The sequence below is a fragment of the Xiphophorus couchianus genome, chromosome 7 (genome assembly GCF_001444195.1).
Source record: "Xiphophorus couchianus chromosome 7, X_couchianus-1.0, whole genome shotgun sequence".
Lineage (NCBI taxonomy): Eukaryota > Metazoa > Chordata > Actinopteri > Cyprinodontiformes > Poeciliidae > Xiphophorus > Xiphophorus couchianus.
The window spans coordinates 10938409-10956060 of record NC_040234.1 but is presented as its reverse complement, the minus strand read 5'-3'; the positions used below and the strand labels follow the sequence as shown (position 1 = coordinate 10956060).

Below are 17652 nucleotides of genomic sequence, written 5' to 3'. Positions count from 1 at the left end.
TTAGGCACTGTTCTAGATGACCAAAGAAAGGATTTGCCAAATAACTATGAATATTAAGCACATTAGCTCTTTTAATATGGACTTTATCTTTTTGTACACAGTTGATAGAAAAAATTTAAAAGTTTTATATTTAAAGTTGTTCTGAAGACTGTTAAAACCTTATTGCTTATTGCAGCACTTTTTTCTCCGCAGAATACATGGCCAAACAATGGGAAGAGAAAATGACAAATGAGCCAGAGCCCAGAGTTTTACAGGAATGATTCTTAATTACAAACAAAGCTGCCATTTAGAGTCCATTGTCCTTCCTGAAAGTTTGCAGACCATAGCACATTGTGTAAAATACATCCTTCCTTTCTCTCTTCCTTTGTTTTTCCCCTCCCATTTTTGTGGCAACACTAGCCGAAGAAGCATTTTGAGCCCTTTGTAATTTCCACAGTAATCAGTCTGTTCCCTTTTTTTCCCCTTTTTTACAATAAAGCTTTAATCAAACATCTCATGCCCTCTTTCAACCAGAAATGCGTTATTCCGACAGAAAAACAAAAAAACGTGCAATTACACCAGAGGGATCTGTCCCTCCTCTGCAGCTATACAGCTGCAGAATGGAGGGCAGTCTTCCAAACAAATACTTCTGTTTTCTCCCATACTTCTGTGTTAGAAGCAAAAGGAGATGTGTTAGAAGACAAAGGAGCTTCCAGCTGAAACTTTAACAACAGAGGATGTAAAAATTTGCTTCAAATTAGAAACATTCTGCAAACATAGAGCAACTTTATTGCTGTGTTTCCCTACAGAAAAGCCTCAGGAATAACATGGAGAGCTTCTCTCCTCCTTTAACTTTTCACAAATTTGGAACAAACATAGAGAAATGTTTTTGTCAAATTGCTTAGAGTGTTTTTCTCTCTTTGGCTCATCCCACAGATTTTCTGTGCAAGGAGTGATGTTAAGCGAGAATATTGGTTTAGTGAACCATTTTTATAGTAATTTGGCCATTTGCTTTCAATGATTATTCTGCTAAAGTGTCTATCGATGACCCATTTTCAGCAACCTGGCAATGACCAGTGGACTTTTATTTTTGTTGGTATTTGAAAATGTTAATGATGCCATGTACTAAAACTACCTCCTTGTCACCATTATCCACTTGACAACAAAACCCGTGTAATTTAAGTGTCCTCATCTGATTTAACTGATGTCCATCCACCTGACTATCTGTCTTCTATGGCTCTTGGCTAAAACATGTGAAACCCTATCAACACACTAAAGTACACACTCCCATATTACTACTGCTTTTTGTTTATTCTTCTTCTCAAAATAAGGCTGGATGTGAACATCAGTTTCCAAGTTTTGCAACAGAATCTCAATTGGTCCAGATGTTGTCTGAGCCTCACTAAACCACTCAATTGTAGCACCTGCTTTATGTTTAATGTTGGTATCCCTTTGTAAAGTAAAACTCCACCCTATTGTTAAATCTGTTGCAACTTCTAACAGGCGTTTCTTCCGGGATTATCCTGCATTATTACTATCATTGTGTTGTAAAGTGGGAATGATGTGTTCAGAGTTACATACAAAAGTTTTGTCTTTCAACAACACTTTTCATCCTCTAACTCTTCCATTATGGAAAGATTTATGGAATGCAGAACTAATAATTGTCCAGTTGACATATTCTTCCAGCTTAACTGTGGATCTCTCTTGCAAAATTACAATAGTATTCTGAACTGCTTTTCTGATTAATAGACAGGCAGCTCTCGGTAGGTTTGCCTTCATGCCATAATATTTTACTTTCAGAATAATGGATTTAATAGTGCTTCATGGAATGTTAAGAGCTTATAATATTGCTTTATGACCTACCCCAAAGGCACAATGATAGTAAAAAAAAAATCTTGGGATGGGAATAATATTGGTAAATATTGCAATGACAATATCACTTGTGATGTAAACCTTATTCTAATTTTTTTCTCATTCTGATTGTTGTTACGTGCAGTCTGTGAATGAACATTTTGAATGTAATTTGTGTCCAGTGTGACCATCCATTTCATTTTATTTTTGTTTTAAAGTGCCATTCTAACCTCTCTTTCACCATTATGCGCTGTTTTGTTTTTACATAAAATCCCAACAAAAGTGAGATTTGTATTTGAAATTTGACGAAAAATAAAATGGTTCAGAATTAATCAATTAATTAATTAAATATTATTATTATTATTATTATTATCAATCAAAAATGTATTTGTTTCTCAAAAGAAAAAAGACATAAATAAGGTTATTTATGTTCCTTACAAACTGACAACAAAATATAAGGCTTTAAATGTGTTCAACTTCTGCTCTTCATATTGACTTTTTACAATGCTATTTGACTATTACAATGCCACAGGTACAAAACACTGAAATGAAATGGCTTAATTGCCTCCTCCTTGTGTAGATCAGTTCTCCAGAACCTTGCTAATGACCTAATTATTCTATTCAGGTGTGGTGCAGCAGAGGCACATCTAAAAGTTGCAGGACTGCGGCCCTCGAGGACTGGAGTTTGAGACCCTTTTGAGCCTACCATAAATTACTGTTTTATTACGTAGGAAGTGTTTTACGCAAAATCGTTTGTAACGTTTACTGTCCCCAAGCTCGCTTCATTAAGAGTTATTCTATCGAATGCCAAATGTGATTTGTTCTACATTTTCGATGGTATTACTATCGATATCACTAAATCTTTAACGTAATTTACTAAACAGCGTTTTTACTATGTGATTTTCCTTTTCAAACGCCACGTCATCTGCTTTGACCGAGCTGCCGTGAACATCTCACTGACATGCGTTCGTAGCGGTCTATTCGGATTGGCAGGATCGCTAGCACGAGAAATATGGGAGACGATTTAGGTGACGACTGGTGGAAGCATGACGGTAATTATATCGACTTTTCGCTTCATTCATACGGTATGATGTGTCTAAGCAGTGGTGGCATATCCCGGCTGGCTCATCCTGTCACGTGAAATCTGTTACAGTGGCTAGCCTTAGCTAATAGTGCTAAGTGAAGCTTTACCAACAGCACATAAAGTCATTATTCGACACGTGGAAAACAGTGAGCACACCTGTATTTTATGTTGCTAATTACAACGAAAAACTACTCAGGAACGCTGGTAGCTCAAGTGGTTTTAAGTAGAGGTTGTGCGAAACACGTGTTTCTTCTAAGTCTTTACAGATAATGCTAACACAAACTACGAAAGTTTCTCCAATGTCGGTTCTCATGTCCTCCGCTCTAATGAAGGAGTTGGGTTTTTTTTTCCCCCCCACACAGATATTAGTGCTCTGGTTCTGCTCTTCACATGTTAAATTTCATATATCAACAAAGGAAGTTCCCTGCGGCTACTTCTTGCATTGCTCACAAGCTCGCTGCATACCAATAGATGGCAGCCATGTAGTCAACACATCGGACCTGATTGTGTTGGACAGCTGGGTGATGTGATGTGAGGAGGATATTGAAACATGAGTCCAGAAGAGAAACGAATGAAAGAAGAGTTTTTATTCAGGATGGTTTAATACGATACATTAATGTCACACATGATCCTTGCCAAAACGAGAGACTTGATGAAAAATAGCAGAACATACAGGAAAAATTACTCCAGTCAAGGTATAAATGCAATGTCTTGAAGATTATCAGCTCTTAACAATATAAACACAATAGTATATACTCATAAACAGCCAGTGAGAAGAGCAAAATCTTTGCCATGCTTCCATTTTTTTAGATTGACATTTGATAAAAAAAATGTTTCAGTGCTTTTATTTTAACTTAATTTCATGATTTATGCCAGTAAACATATCTGCAGTTTTCTACATAAACAATATTACTGTCAGATTTTTGTTGAGCTTTTCTTTTTTCTTTTAGGTAACATATCCATATAATATTGGCATGGTCAGTGTTGTATAAAGTACTGAAATCTCAGAGTCAAGTAAAAGTATAAGTACCTCTCCAAAATATGACTTTGGTAAAAGTCGAAGTCACTGACTGAAATGTTACTTGAGTAAAAGTCTTAAAGTATCTGAAACTTCTTGTACTTAAGTATGGAAATTACTGTAAAAATGGATGTACTCAAGCAATGTAATGAAAAGTACAAGTAAAAAGTAAAACAAAGCAAATGCAGTTTGAATGACATTTTTTATATTTTGGTAAACTTGTCAAATACACTTAAAATATTGTACCCAACCAAGTGCAGGCAAAATTAAACCTGCTAATAGATATACCTGCAGGCATCATTTAGTTAAGAAAATTAGGTGCTTTACCTATAGCACAAGGTTAACTTAACCTGCTTTACAACTGAACCAGCTTCTTAGTAAACCCTCCAGGACAGAAAATACAAAGTTTTTGTAAGCCTTAAGTTTTCCCTTCAAGTAAGGTCAGAGCTGAAAATGAGAAAAATAAATAGTACAGAAAATGCGGCCAACATGAAGAAAAAGATCTGTTACGATTACTCTACTTCACAAATCAGTGAATCAGTCAATGCTACAGTCAGTAGGTGGTGCACACAACTGGTCATTATGCAAAAGAAAAAAAGAATTGGGAGGGAAATGCAGCTTATTGGCATCTGTAAACCTGGTTTTGAACTTGCATGCCTTTCCTATATTCGTTAAATTTAGTCTAAATTGCTATCGCTATGGCTTCTGTCCCCCTTGAACAGAGGAATCTAGGTAGCCTGCTACAGTCAACATTAGGCCTAAGCTAAATACACCACGTGTGGAACTGAAACAATGCCAAACAAAGTTCATTTATGGTCAAGATTTCACAATACAGTAGTGCCTAGTGACCAAGCTATAGTTACTGAAACAGGAGGATTATAACCATTTCATAAGACGTTACCTCGATGTGTTTCTTCAAGTTGGACGGGGAGTTTTTGTAAGATAGAATTTCCACATCTTCAGGCAGGAATAACATAAACTGCATGCGGTACGACGAATCTTTAACACCCACGAAAGAGTGTATTGTGTTTAAATAAGGCCATGGGCTCTCATCACCAGCTGGTGGTTCCCCTGGAGCCGTGTCCGACGTAGTTGCAGTCGTTGTGGTCTCCGTCTCCTCCTCCATGTGACTGCTGCTGATTGCGAGACTTGCTTTGTGTTTAATGGGAGAAGCGAAACAGGTGTATCCTATTGGTGGTGATGAACAAGCCCAGGCAAGCAGGCTACGGACTTTGTTCGGTAGCCTACTTGCTAATCAGTAGGTGGGGTCAAAACACTTGCGTTTCTCTCTCTCGCTTTTTTGTAACGAGTAACTAAACCACACATTGAAAATGTATCGGAGTAAAAGTACGCAATTAAGTTCGGAAATATAGTGAAGTAAAAGTGAAAGTCATCAAAAATTTTCATACTCGAGGAAATTATGAAGTACTCCAAAATATACTTAAGTAAAGTAGTGAAGTATTTTTACTTCGTTACTATACAACACTGGGCATGGTTCCAGGTACCTGCATGTTGTAGTCACTCTTGCTGTTTCTTTCCTTTTAAAGATGCACAAACCAGTTGTCAGAAATTAAATCCAACCAGTTTCATCCTGATCGTTCTGATCAGTGATTGACAGGTCAAATACTGTCAATCCCATGTCTTTCATGTCAGTAAATTAATTAAAACTTAGGACTTTGTCCCTTTCATCATTTAATTTGCACTTTTATTTGGACATCAGCATGTTGTGATTGCAAAACACATAAAGAAATACTCTTCACTCTAAAAATTTTTGTTGGATTTAATATTACCTGCTTACCTACCCACCTCTATTACATAATTTGTTCCACATTTTCTTTTATTTGTTTATTAGCCCTTAAAAACAAAAAAAATCAGGCATAGTAGCTTCTGACATTAATGATATTATGGTCATACCTTTGTTCAGTTTTTCATTTGAAAGCATACTTTCATGTAAGGAACAAATATAGCTTCACTTTAGCTAAGGAATAGCTGACTTTCCCAATTGACCTGTTATAAACATACATCACTGCCCTTTATCAAATGGATGAGGGAAGATATCAAAGATGCATGCTTTCTCTGACCCATTAGCTTTACTGTCATCCTTTCTTAACCGTATTTATATGACAATGATCTTTGAAACAGAATGCTGTACGTCTGACAGCAAACCGACAAAGCAGAAAATGAGACCTGAAGTCTGTTCATAAGGGCATATAATCAACCTTGAAGTCTCATGAATGAAGCAAAGATTTGCAATACCCCATGTGTCTGACATTGTTGTTTCATGTGGGTAAATATTCACACTAATAACAGAGATTTTCAGAAGAGTTTCAGGCAATACCCTGAACAGTCGGATATCTCGTTCATCCTCGCCAACTAAACACACCAGGATAGTTAACTTCTTCTAAATCTGTTACCATAATCTCCGGAAATGCTGCTAGATTCCTTTTCAAAAGTCATTACCTTGCAACTACTGTAGATCAAATAAATTAAATTTGTTTAGTATACCTTTGATGAATCAGGACTTTGATCGCCCATCTACTAACCCCCTTTTATGTGACTATACAGTTATTTTTCCACTTGTTTGAAAAGGTTTCTATTTGTTGCTTTATTTTTTATTTAATGTTGTAGAAAGAATCAAATGGCATTAATACAGATACCAGACTGACAGATCTTGCTTGAACTCGTGTATTGTTTTTTTCGTTTTTTACTTATTTCAAGCTGAAGGCTAAGATCAGATTCTCTATTTCTGGCCCATTTCAGCATTGTGTATTCATATTTTGATAGAAGAAATTATTTTCTACTCTGTATTTAAGTAAATGTTATTGAATTGTTTTAATATTTTCTCTATTTTTAACATCACAGTTTTGAAACTTAAACTTTAAGTTGCTATCAAGATGGCAAATTCACATAGATGTGTTGTATTTTTATACAAAAATTAAAATGTTCTTTGAACATTATTCCTGAAAAAATATCTTGCTAGAAAAGTCTCAGCAATAAATAAATTCTTAGATGGTATTCTCAATTTGTTTTTGTCTTTATTAGACATACAATTCTCACAATATGACAGCCTTTTGTACTATTTAATAGAAAAGTGTTGTAAAAAGAAGCAAAGTTTTGTTTCTTTCAGCCAGTTGATCAGCATTGCATAGCAACAGGTGAGGTAGGGGCTTACTCTGTTCTTTAAAAAACTGGAGAAAATTGTGGTCACTCTGGGGCTCCCTTATGTTTAATTAAATGCTTTTTTTAACTGTTGGTACATTGCAATAAAAAATTATTGTTTCGAAAACTGACACCTTTCAAATTCCTGGTACTCTTGATCCCAGTAACTGTTCTGTATTAAACTAAAGAGCATCCCACTATTGCTAAAAGTACTCACAAAAGTGAATGCAATGGGGGAAAAAAGCGTTTAATTTGCCAGAAAATAATGGTTAATGAAGCAAAGAATTACAATAAATGCATTACATATTTAGTTAGTGACAGTTGTACAAGTAGCAATTAAGATATTTTTAAAGGTTATAAGAAGCAGTAAATGGGTTTAACAAAGGCACTGCTGGGAGACTCTGATGGTTATGTGAGAATAAACAAATAACATTTAGGTATTAAATTACATCTTTGCTCCTAATCATAAAGACCACTAACAGTGATGTTTGAGTGTGAGGCATGAGCATTAGCAGGGGAGATGGTGATGCTGCTTGTGATCTTGCCAACACCTTTCATGTGACATCCATTGGCAATTACTTGAGTCCTTTGCTCATGGCGAAGGTAGTACGGCCCAACAGGTGGCGGGATGCTTTGGCCCATACCATTGAGAGGGTGGATGTATGGGCTCCCCAGATGGATGTGGATCTTGCTATCCTCTGTTGTAATGATGCTGGGACTTGTATCACTGCTGTTGGACATTTGACGCTGCCAGCTCTTGGACCTCTCAGGAGTCTTGCAGAAGACAGCTGGATTTGCAGCTTCTGTTGGCTCAGGAGAACATGTCCTGACGGTGACGATCTGAATGGGTGAGTTGTTGTCAGGTGTTGCAGAGCGGGATGATTTTGGACTGAGCACTCGAGAGATGGGTGTTCCATTGGCTGGGGAAAGGGTTCGGTCAGGACTTGAAGATGGACTCTTAGGATTAGCCACAGGTGAACTCGAGCTCTGAATGATGGTAATTCTCTGCTTTGGTGAGGCCCCACTTGTTGGGATAGTGGCAGTGCTAGTGTCTCCAGAAGGGCTGGTAATCTCAAGCGTGGCTGTGCTGATCATGTGATGTGGTGTAACTTTAATTTGTAAGGGCTGCCCTGGTGTGTGCGTCAGCATCATCACCTCTCCGTTAACTGTTTGCTGCATATCCACTTCTGCATGGCTGTTCATGCTGTTATTTGCAGTGTTGAAGTTGTTGATGCTGCTGACAAGAGTGCTTTCTCTATTTGTTACTTCAGTATTTGGGTTTAGATGCTTGTCGGCGTTTACCTCACTTAATCTCTCGATGTGCATGTTGCGCGTTGAAATAAGGTTTTCTCCAGAATCAGTTTGCACTTCTTTGGTGGTCTGATGAAGATCTGAGAAGTGGTTATTGGTTCCAGGCGTCCAGTTCTTCATTTGCCTATAACCGTTGAGCTCTCTCGTCAATTTCTCCATCTGCTGGGCCAGCTCTTTGTTCTTGGCTTCTTGCTGGCTCAGTTTTTTCTGCAGTGTTGACTGATCCATCTGAACCTTGCAGATTGACTCCTCCGTCCCCATCAGCTGCTGGAGTTTCTCCTTCAGGGTATCTATTTCTCTGGTTAGGAGTCTGGATTTGACTTGCTCTTTTTGAAGATGGCAAAGAAGAAGATGCTCCTTGTTGACCTCTTCTTTTTCTCCATGCTTGTAGCTGGAAAGTTCCTTCTTTGCCTCCTCTAGCTCTTCTGTTAAAACTTGTGACCTTCTCCTTTCATCATTCAACCTCCTTTCTAGGGCCTCTAAGTCTTCTTCCACTTTCAGAAGTTCTGTCTCCAATACCTCCTTGTTCTGGAGTCTCTTCTGCAGCTCATCAAGCTCTTTAGTCAGCTCTTTAACTTTGTTGTCCTCTGTTTGGCACAAATGGGTGGTGTTGCTTGTGTACTTCTCTGCTTTTTCCTTCCTGTTCTCAAAGAGGCTTAACTTTTTTTTCATTGTGGTTATTTTACTCTGCAGCTCCCTGTTCTTCTCCTCCTCTGTTTTTAGGCTGTCTCTGAGCGCATCCTTTTCCTTCATAATGTCCTTAATCTTCTCTTCTAAATCAGCCTTAGATCTTAGTGCCAGCTGCCTTTCCTCTCTCAGCCTCTCTGTCATCATTGCCAAATTACCTTGCTCATTTTTCTTGCTCTCTTTCTTACTCACTTTTTCCTCTGCCTGTCGGAGCTTCTCTGCCATACTTTTTCTGTCCTCCACCAGAGCCGCAGTCAGCGCTCGGAGCTTGCCCAGGTCTTGTCTAACAATCATTTCACTTGTTTCTAGCCGACCCTCAACAGCCTCCAGCTCTCTCACCCTAATTCTCAGTGCATCAAGCTCCCCAGACATCATCTTGCTGTACTCTCTTTCTTTCTCCAAGTTGCTCTTCAGAATACTACAGTCCTGTTTGCTTTTGCCCAAAGCTTCCTCCATCCTCTCCATTTCACAGATTCTGCCGTTGAGCTTATCCACCTCAAACTTTAAGCCACGACAGTGCCTGGTCTCGTTTGTTAGTCTGCGGTCAAGATCTCGACACTGGTCTGCCATCCGTATCAGCTCCTCGTCCTTCCCTTCCATTTCCACCACCCTTTTCCTCAGCACCTCCACCTCTGTTAACAGGCTCGGGACCGTCATGGAAACTTGGTTGAGCAGTTCTGCAGTTGCAGAAATGTGAGCTGTTTCTTTACACTAGGTTGATCAGTGGATGGAACCCCTTCTCAATATGAATGATGGGGATAGTCAAATCCTTGATTGTACACTTCTGTTCTTCCACGTCAATTAAATGTGGTAGGATCCTTCAGCTTGGTTAACTCCTCTTTTACAGTTGATATTGCTTGTTCATTTTTCTCTTGATTTTGCAGTATCTTTTCTCCTTTCAATGAGAGCTTGAGTCTGTAGAGGTAAAAATATACATTTCAGATAGACTTTAGAGCAGTTATCAGTATCAAGGTAAGATGTATAGCAATATGAAATGATCTTCCTGTAAAAACCTTTGGTGAAAATCCCACTGTATCGTGGTCTTATCACAAATACTTTCAACAAAAATGCAAACCATGATCTAATTGCTTTCTTTTCAAAAATAGAAGCTTAAAAATGACCTATTGAGCTATAACGATGTGATCTATGGCATTTATGTATTAAATTTAATACAATACATAGAATTGAACATAAAACACAGTATAAATATCTTGTTTTTTGTAGTGTTGTGGAAGGTGGTAGTGCATGACGGCAGTTGAACTATACTAATATTTATTGCAGCAACTGGAAAATGGGAGTTAAACAGTTTTTAGAGCAAGATTTATTAACGCTACATGGTTATATTAAAAGATTATGAAATAATCAGCTGTGAGCACAGAGACAGTTTAGAGACAGCTTTTGTCATTCTAATGCAAAGCTGACACAATTACTGCTGAAGTGGTGTTTTTACTTTTTTCTTCCTTTTTCGTCATTAGACAGATTAAAAGGGAAACCAGAATCTGAATTTTTAAACATGGTGCTCACACAGTTTTGATTGACTGCTGTCCCTAAAAATCCTGACAAAAGCAGGTTTTATGTCTGGGCACCAGTTTCTTAAGGGCCGGAGCTTGGCTTTGGTGGACCACAAAGAGCAGGTCGTAGCTAATACAGTTTATTACTGGAACATGTGTGGTGGATAAAACAGACATGTTGATCTTTCCAACTACAGTTTTAAAACAGCATTCCAGCACTTTCACTCTCCTACCTGTTGCTGGGCATTGCTAGTCAGCTGCCTGACAACAGACCACTACTCTTATCCATTGTGTAAGCTACAAGAAAGACAAATTTATCTGTTTGGAAATATGTCCAAATGTGGAAAACATCAAAAACCACGGTGTGGAAACCAAATGAAAGCTATCCATTATTCTTATTGAAGTAACACTGTTGTACAGTTACAGCTGACCAGCTACAAGCACCTTACTGGAGGGTGGCTACTAGCACAGACAGCCCAACTGCCAGCTGGTATTAACTTGTTATACTTGTGAGAGAAGCTCTATTCTGTGCAATAAGCCCTTAAAACTACTACAGAATTTAGAAGTTTATTTTTCACTTTGCTTAAGTCGGTGAATAAACTGCAAAAATATCGAATAAATGTTAATTTTACTATAACTGTAATTGTTTTGGGAGCAGCTAGATAATATTATCCATATGTTTTACAATGCTTTGTGTATATGCCGTCTCTGGCATATTCACTATCATATCGGAGAAAATCTAATATCTATGTGAGGCTAATTTGTTCATGTTTTTATCACATAACTCTTAGCCTTTACTAGTCTGGTCATAATTAACTTTTAGGCCTGATGTATTCCATCATTCTGTGACAATTTGCTGTTGTATAAAAACTGTACAAATGCTGAGCAACATCATCCATGATGGTTTTTCTATTATACATGCAACATGCGGTTACCTCAGCATGTTTCTTTATTTTGGGGTATTTCTCTCTACTGAGCATGTAATCTGTAGGATCTTCTGACTTGCCTGGCAGATGGTCCCTTAGTAGGGAGTGTTAGTTAATTAAGAAGTTCTCTTCTCAAGTACCCACAGCACTGCAGCCAGTTGCCCTCCCTCTGTGGACCTCCAACGTTACCAAACTTGCAGCTTGGAGAGGCAGGAATTCCCCGTTGTTCTTGAAGTAATTACAAACTGGCTACTTCTCATCAATAGATGTCAGTCCTCAACATTTCCCTGGATGCAAACCAAAATTGAACTTGGAATAGAACCAGAAAGTTTGGAAAAATAAGTACACACAGAATAATTTTCTTTGCTTTTTGCTTTTTTAAAACTTGTTGTGTTTGTCCATTTGCTGCCGCTGTTGCATTCTAAAGCTCCATAAAGTGCTGGTATTTAGTTCTACTTTTGTCTTTGGTTTTGTAAAAAATAAAAATAAATAGAATACAAGACCCTGCTATTGCTTGTAGGTTGGAAAAATCTCAGTCAGCCATGTGTTCTGAAAATATGAGACTTTTTAGCCAAGGGTAAAATATGTCTGCTAAATGAAATGCAGGGCTGGTCAGAAAGGACGGCACAAATGTTTTTATTAGCTAGCTGCATACCTGAACCTTCACTAAAGTTTCTCTGAGGTTTAATTTGGCATGTTAGTTGGCTGCAAAAATGCTCAAGCAGAACATTTAGATCCCCTAAAGTGTGAAGATATAGTTCAGCGACAGCTTAAGTTCAACTAGAACATTCATATTCTGTTAGACGCTTTGATTAACTTGTCCTTATCAAATCTTTGCAGTTATTTACTTGTCAGCAGTCCATCTTAAACTATCTTACAAATATAGCAGTTTTTTAAGGAACAACTGAGTCCAATGAAAGTTTGCATGTTTTTTGCTGCATTAATGTGTCTAGTTTCATACCTGCACAAAGAAGTCGTTCTTTTTCCGTCTTTAAAATCCCTGGAAAAGGCTGTTTTCCCGGTGATGTGGACATTCCATCCGGAAAACCAAACATTATGAGAAGTTCTCTGCAAACTGACTCTCACTCCCAGTAAGTCTGTGGCGCCCATTACATCATCAGCATGTCCTTATATGGGACTGCACAAGCTCTAGAGCTTTCTGTGTGTGTGTGAGCATGCGTGTTTTCTCTGGACTTCAGCCCAATGCAGATGAGGTCATCGTACAGTCATGCCAAAGAGGCTAATGGGAAGGACAGAATGGGCTTGTGTGCATGCACATGCAACGAAAATCTTTAAGCACAGTTAACGTTTGAGAGGATAACACGTTCTGTTTACAGATTAGAGATGGAAAACACCTAAAGAATGCTGCGTTAAGCGCCAACCCCTACTGTCGCTCATGTAGAAGCATGTGGATTGTATCATGTTGTGTATTTGTGCCGAACTCTCATGTTTGGAGAAGAGAGGCATGTTTTCTGAGTTGAGCAGCTTTGCCTAGGGCCTGATAACCTGACTGGAAGATGACATCAGCACTTCATCGACTCGCAATTACATCCATATGTTTGTTCTCTGTCTTCTCTTTCTCAAACTTTTCTTCAGCTCAGTGTTTGTCATATTCTTTATCCCATTCTTGCAGTTGCTTTTAAGTCTTGAACTTTCTCCATTTGTAAATCCCAACTTCTGATATTTTTTCCCGTGCTTTTGTTGTTGCAGTGTGTTGGATGAAACATTTTCATCCTCATGAAAATGCCTCGTGGTATAAAGCAAATTTGGGTTCTCTGTGGAGCAAAGAGGAGTGATTATGCTCTCGTTACTCCCACAACCTCAAAGTCCTCTATGTCCTAACAAGAATCCAAAAAATTATAATTGACTTGTAATAATCTTGCTTGTTTGAGGAGAGTCCAGAAAGTTTAGTTGGAGAAACACATCATCATGGGGTTGATCATTTTTCCGTCTGAAGGCACATAGTTGTGTGAGCTGTCTCTGGGAACTATATTGTCTTTTTATTTGTCGAACACTCAGAGGTCCGTGTTTGTCGCAGGGTTATGTCGCAGTTGCCGATTTACAAAACACACATTCATTTAAGCTTTCTTAAGAGGTTTATCCCCTTCTCATTTGTCTTTACAAAGTGTGACTCTACTAAGCTGATGCTTAATACTGGTATCAAGGTATGCCAAACTTTCAAAAAGTAATATTTTCAAAACAATTTTGAGTCTTATATTTTTTTTATAGATTCTTGTAATGAGGTGCCAAAAAAATAATTAAGGTTTTGTTTTCTATTAGCTTTATCGAGTTGATTAATGCAGTGCTGCACCACCCTCACCTGTTGTCACATGGTGCAGGTCAGTTTACTACAAGAAGTTACAATTTGTAACCTACAAGCAGCAAATGTGTTAGATGGTTGCCTGTAGACTAGCTATCGCATGTCAATATACAAAGGGCAGAACAAAAAAGATCATGTTTTACACATTACTCAGTTGAAAGCTACTATTAAATTAACTTAAATTTTGGTAACAAGATAACATAAAAAAATATATAAATGGTACTAATATGACTGCAATAATTTTTTTTTTATTAGGAGTGGGGAAAACGCAGTAAAATTTCCTACATTATCATCTTACGTATTGGCTGGTAATTTTACTCTATGTTACACTTGATAAAGCCAGAGGACTTTCTGATTACTGCTTTCTTTTCTAAAGGACTTCAATCTATTCGCATGGCACGATGGAAAATTTTTTCAGTAATTACAACTTGATTTATTGGTAGCCAACCCTTGCCTAGTTGCTATTCACCATTTGGGTTTTTTCGCTTTTTATTTGTGAAGCTTCTGCTACTGCCTTGGTGTCTAATTAACTAGTTATGTAAGAGTATTCTTAGAATGGCTGGTTTCCCCCTTAATCCTTTAATTAATTCCAGGCAACTGTAGCAGCTTGCTAGCTGGTTTGACTGCATATATTTGCTCTTCCTCTGCTTTTATAGACCTCATCCGTTTCAGATACATCCAAATGCATGTTTGCATGTTCAGACAGAATTATTCCTACACTAACCCAACTAACATAAAACAAGACCACTCCTTTGTCCAATTGATGAGTAAATTAAACATTTTCCTTTGACTTGATGTTTGAAATTTCTCTACAAAGAAAAGCTCTTGAGGAACGTGGTGAAATGTAGATATCTCTTGTTAAGGAAAGTGAAAGAGATATTCTTTGCACTTTTTCATGATCTTTATAGATCCCTTTTGTGTAAATCAGTGGTTCTCAAACTTTTTTCAGTGATGTACCCCCTTAAAAATATAATTTTAGTCAAGTACCCCCTGACACAGGCAAAACATTTTTGGAATAAAAAAGAGGTACAGTGCTGTAAATACCCTGTAAATACTGAATATAAAATTCAGTGTATGAACACACATTTATATTTTATCGAACTTTTTACAAAATAATTTTTCCCAAGACTTATTATGAGGAGCCTACTGATTTTTTAAAGATATTTTGAAAAGCTTCACGTACCCCCTGCAGTACCTCCACGTACCCCCAGGGGTACGCGTACCCCCATTTGAGAACCACTGGTGTAAATGAAGGACTGACATTTGCACCACTTGTCCTTATCACAAAGAAGTATAAACCTGTTTAAATAATAATAAAAAATACTCTCAAATATCAGCGATTTGTAATATTTCATTTCTGAGTGGAGGACTGCTGTGTGGTCCTGCTTTTATCTGGTTAATGGTTTAAAATGGTAATCTGGTTAATGGTTAATGGTTTAAAATCAGAACCGCTATTGTTCTGGAGATCCCACAGTCTCTCCAGTTGTTCAGTGACTATTGTGTTGCTTCATAAAAAAGACATACTACAGCTGCAACAAAAAGAAGCTCGATAACCTTTTTTGCTTCTGTTTATTAATTACGGTGCATATCAAAGGCTTTTAGGTAAATTTCTCCTTTCCCCAATTTGGCTGTAAGAAAGAATAAGGAGGATCTAATAAAATATTTTTTATTCACAATTTGTATCCATGTATTTTACCATTGCACATCAGTTTATGACAATGAAACAACTTTTATGCTTTTTTAAAAACTTTACCAGAGCTTCTTAAGGCTTCCTGGAACATTTTCTTCTGCCTTAAAGGAGCATCATCAAATATATTACTGGCATAAAGAGCCTGAATGCATGGTTCTTGTACAATTGCCAGGTTTTCCAGTCCAAGCTGTTCTTTCTGTAATTGATATTTCATACTATGATATTGCAATATAAATAAAGTATCTGTATACTGTGTGGATGATGCTCTTCAGTTTAGCATGAACACATTTCCTTAAGAAGTTGAGATTATTGAATCTACCTTGAGATCTTTGACTTTGAAATGAAATGCAAAGTTTCCCCTTTGTGGTTATGAACCCGTGCATGGTTGCTAGGAAACAACTTGTGGAAGACGGCGAAAATACCTTTTTAAAATTTATGCCATAAGTGAACTGACCTTATGTTTAGTATTGCTAGTGAATGATGATTTTATTTTTTACTTATTTAAAGTTTATTTTATCAGAAAAATCCCATTGAGATTTAAGGCGTCTTTTGCAAGAGAACCCTGAGAAAATGTTTTGATTTGCTGTAATTCGAGGCTCTGCCAATCTCTTATAGAAAATGTTGAATGTGTCCTGGAACGTGTGAGCTTTAGTGTGTGTGATATATAGAGCAGCTGTGTGTCTCTCTCAAGGCACAGTAAAGTTTACTGTGGAACGAGAAAGAACCAGTAAATGTTTAATCTCCTCTGTTTATCCAAACAAGAATATTCTTAGTCATCTGTTATGCTTTTGCTGTGTTTAAGCATCTGGCTGTCGTCCTCTGGACCCAAACTTAACCAAGATGCTTTTTAGCTTTGTGGGAGCTGCAAATAATTGTTTTAACTTCATTGGATCCACATATAAGTTATTTTTTTTCAAAGACCCCAGTTTCTAGCTATTCACATGTTAATGGATTTCTGGTTTATTTTGATTTTATTAATACTAGGTATTAATACTAATACCAATACTAAGTTGACTGGAAATAATTGCTTTTTTTCATACTTGCTTTATGGATGTTAATGTAAATTTGATTCTACCCCAAGTCCCGGCTGCTTAAAGTACCAAAGGGCTTTGGTTGTTTTTATGTTTTATGAATGTGTGCATTTAATGTCATACATCTGTAGCAAGCAAAGGGGATGCATTGATTAGAAAGCCACATCAAAAGGGAGGTAAAAACTTGACTGATTTAAAAGAGCTTTGTGGGAGCTGGATAATGTCTCAGAGGAGGAGGTGATTCAGAGCTCTTATGAACGAATCAGGGCAGAGATGTGTTTTGCATGTCGAGCATATGTGTTTGTGGTTATTGCTCAGCAACACACTGGTTTAGAGAAGACTCTGATAGATGAGGCTGGAGCAACCACAACGCTGCCCTGGCATTGTGATGCGCGGATGTAATCGTCTTCTGACACGCAAAAGGGATACTGTTGAATAAAGTGACTGTAATGTGTGAAGGGAATGGAGCGTATATTTTGCAGCTGAAATGGGTCATCTGTTCTGCACATGGCACTGAGCTAGGCTGCTGCTGCTGTAGAGAAATAAAACAGAAGAAGTACTCATTTTAGGATATGGGTAAGATGTTTGAAGGTGATTTAAAGAAGTGAGACTTCTTTCTTTGTTTCTTTTCTCCATAAAACACTGGTTTTCAGTATAGGGAGCTAGGTTAAAATGTAGACTTTGCAAAATACAAATGCAGAATTTCAAAGGAGAAACGCAGAGGAGGAGATGACTGAAATAACATGCTGGGGCTTTTCAGCCAGTGATAAATATTTGGTATCCTCCCACTACAAAGATCCATATTTAGTTCAGGGTTGATCCAACAAGTTCTCCCTCCTTAACAGGGCCTTTGTTTGGGGGTAGATTCCTACTCGCTTTTGTCTGATTCGGTTCTGGCTCCTGCAGTAGAAACGCAAAGGAGAGAAAACTACCATAGTTACTGAAAAGGTTGCTGCAATGAAAAGGTAAAATCTTGAATATGCAAAGCAGGTGGAGACATACCGCAGAAGGGGGTTTTACAAAGTATTGACTAGGATATGTTGACATACCTTTCAAACTAGTATTTGTAAAATTACTTTGAAAAC

General features: G+C 37.6%; 2 protein-coding genes across 7 annotated transcripts in view; one reads left to right on the top strand and one right to left on the bottom strand.

Annotated features, from left to right (window-relative positions):
* Window positions 1-2534: 2534 nt before the first annotated feature.
* Window positions 2535-17652, top strand: part of cmss1 (cms1 ribosomal small subunit homolog) — a 38691-nt gene continuing 23573 nt past the window's right edge. Inside the window, exons 1-2 of one of the 2 annotated variants that reach the window (XM_028021957.1) lie at window positions 2535-2882; window positions 3277-3609. In XM_028021957.1, the coding sequence (XP_027877758.1) occupies window positions 3531-3609 (79 nt within the window). In that variant the 5' untranslated portion in view covers window positions 2535-2882; window positions 3277-3530. The remainder of the gene's footprint in view (window positions 2883-3276; window positions 3610-17652) is intronic. The other variant, XM_028021958.1, reaches the window with a different exon arrangement.
* On the bottom strand, window positions 7323-12652 carry LOC114147501 (filamin A-interacting protein 1-like). Of its 5 annotated transcripts, none has more exons than XM_028021950.1 (3): window positions 12488-12652; window positions 11536-11835; window positions 7323-10004 (listed from the first exon to the last, which is right to left on the bottom strand). In XM_028021950.1, exon 3 carries the CDS (start codon window positions 9744-9746, stop codon window positions 7551-7553), a length of 2196 nt encoding a protein of 731 aa, XP_027877751.1. In that variant the 5' UTR covers window positions 9747-10004; window positions 11536-11835; window positions 12488-12652; the 3' UTR covers window positions 7323-7550. The 5 variants fall into 5 exon arrangements, with proteins under 5 accessions (XP_027877751.1, XP_027877749.1, XP_027877750.1 ...); XM_028021948.1 differs by having other exon boundaries at window positions 11536-11813; XM_028021949.1 differs by having other exon boundaries at window positions 11671-11813.

Bases quoted from the DNA above. Each gene is read 5' to 3' on its own strand.
- LOC114147501 (XM_028021950.1), bottom strand. From the start codon at position 9,746: ATGACGGTCCCGAGCCTGTTAACAGAGGTGGAGGTGCTGAGGAAAAGG.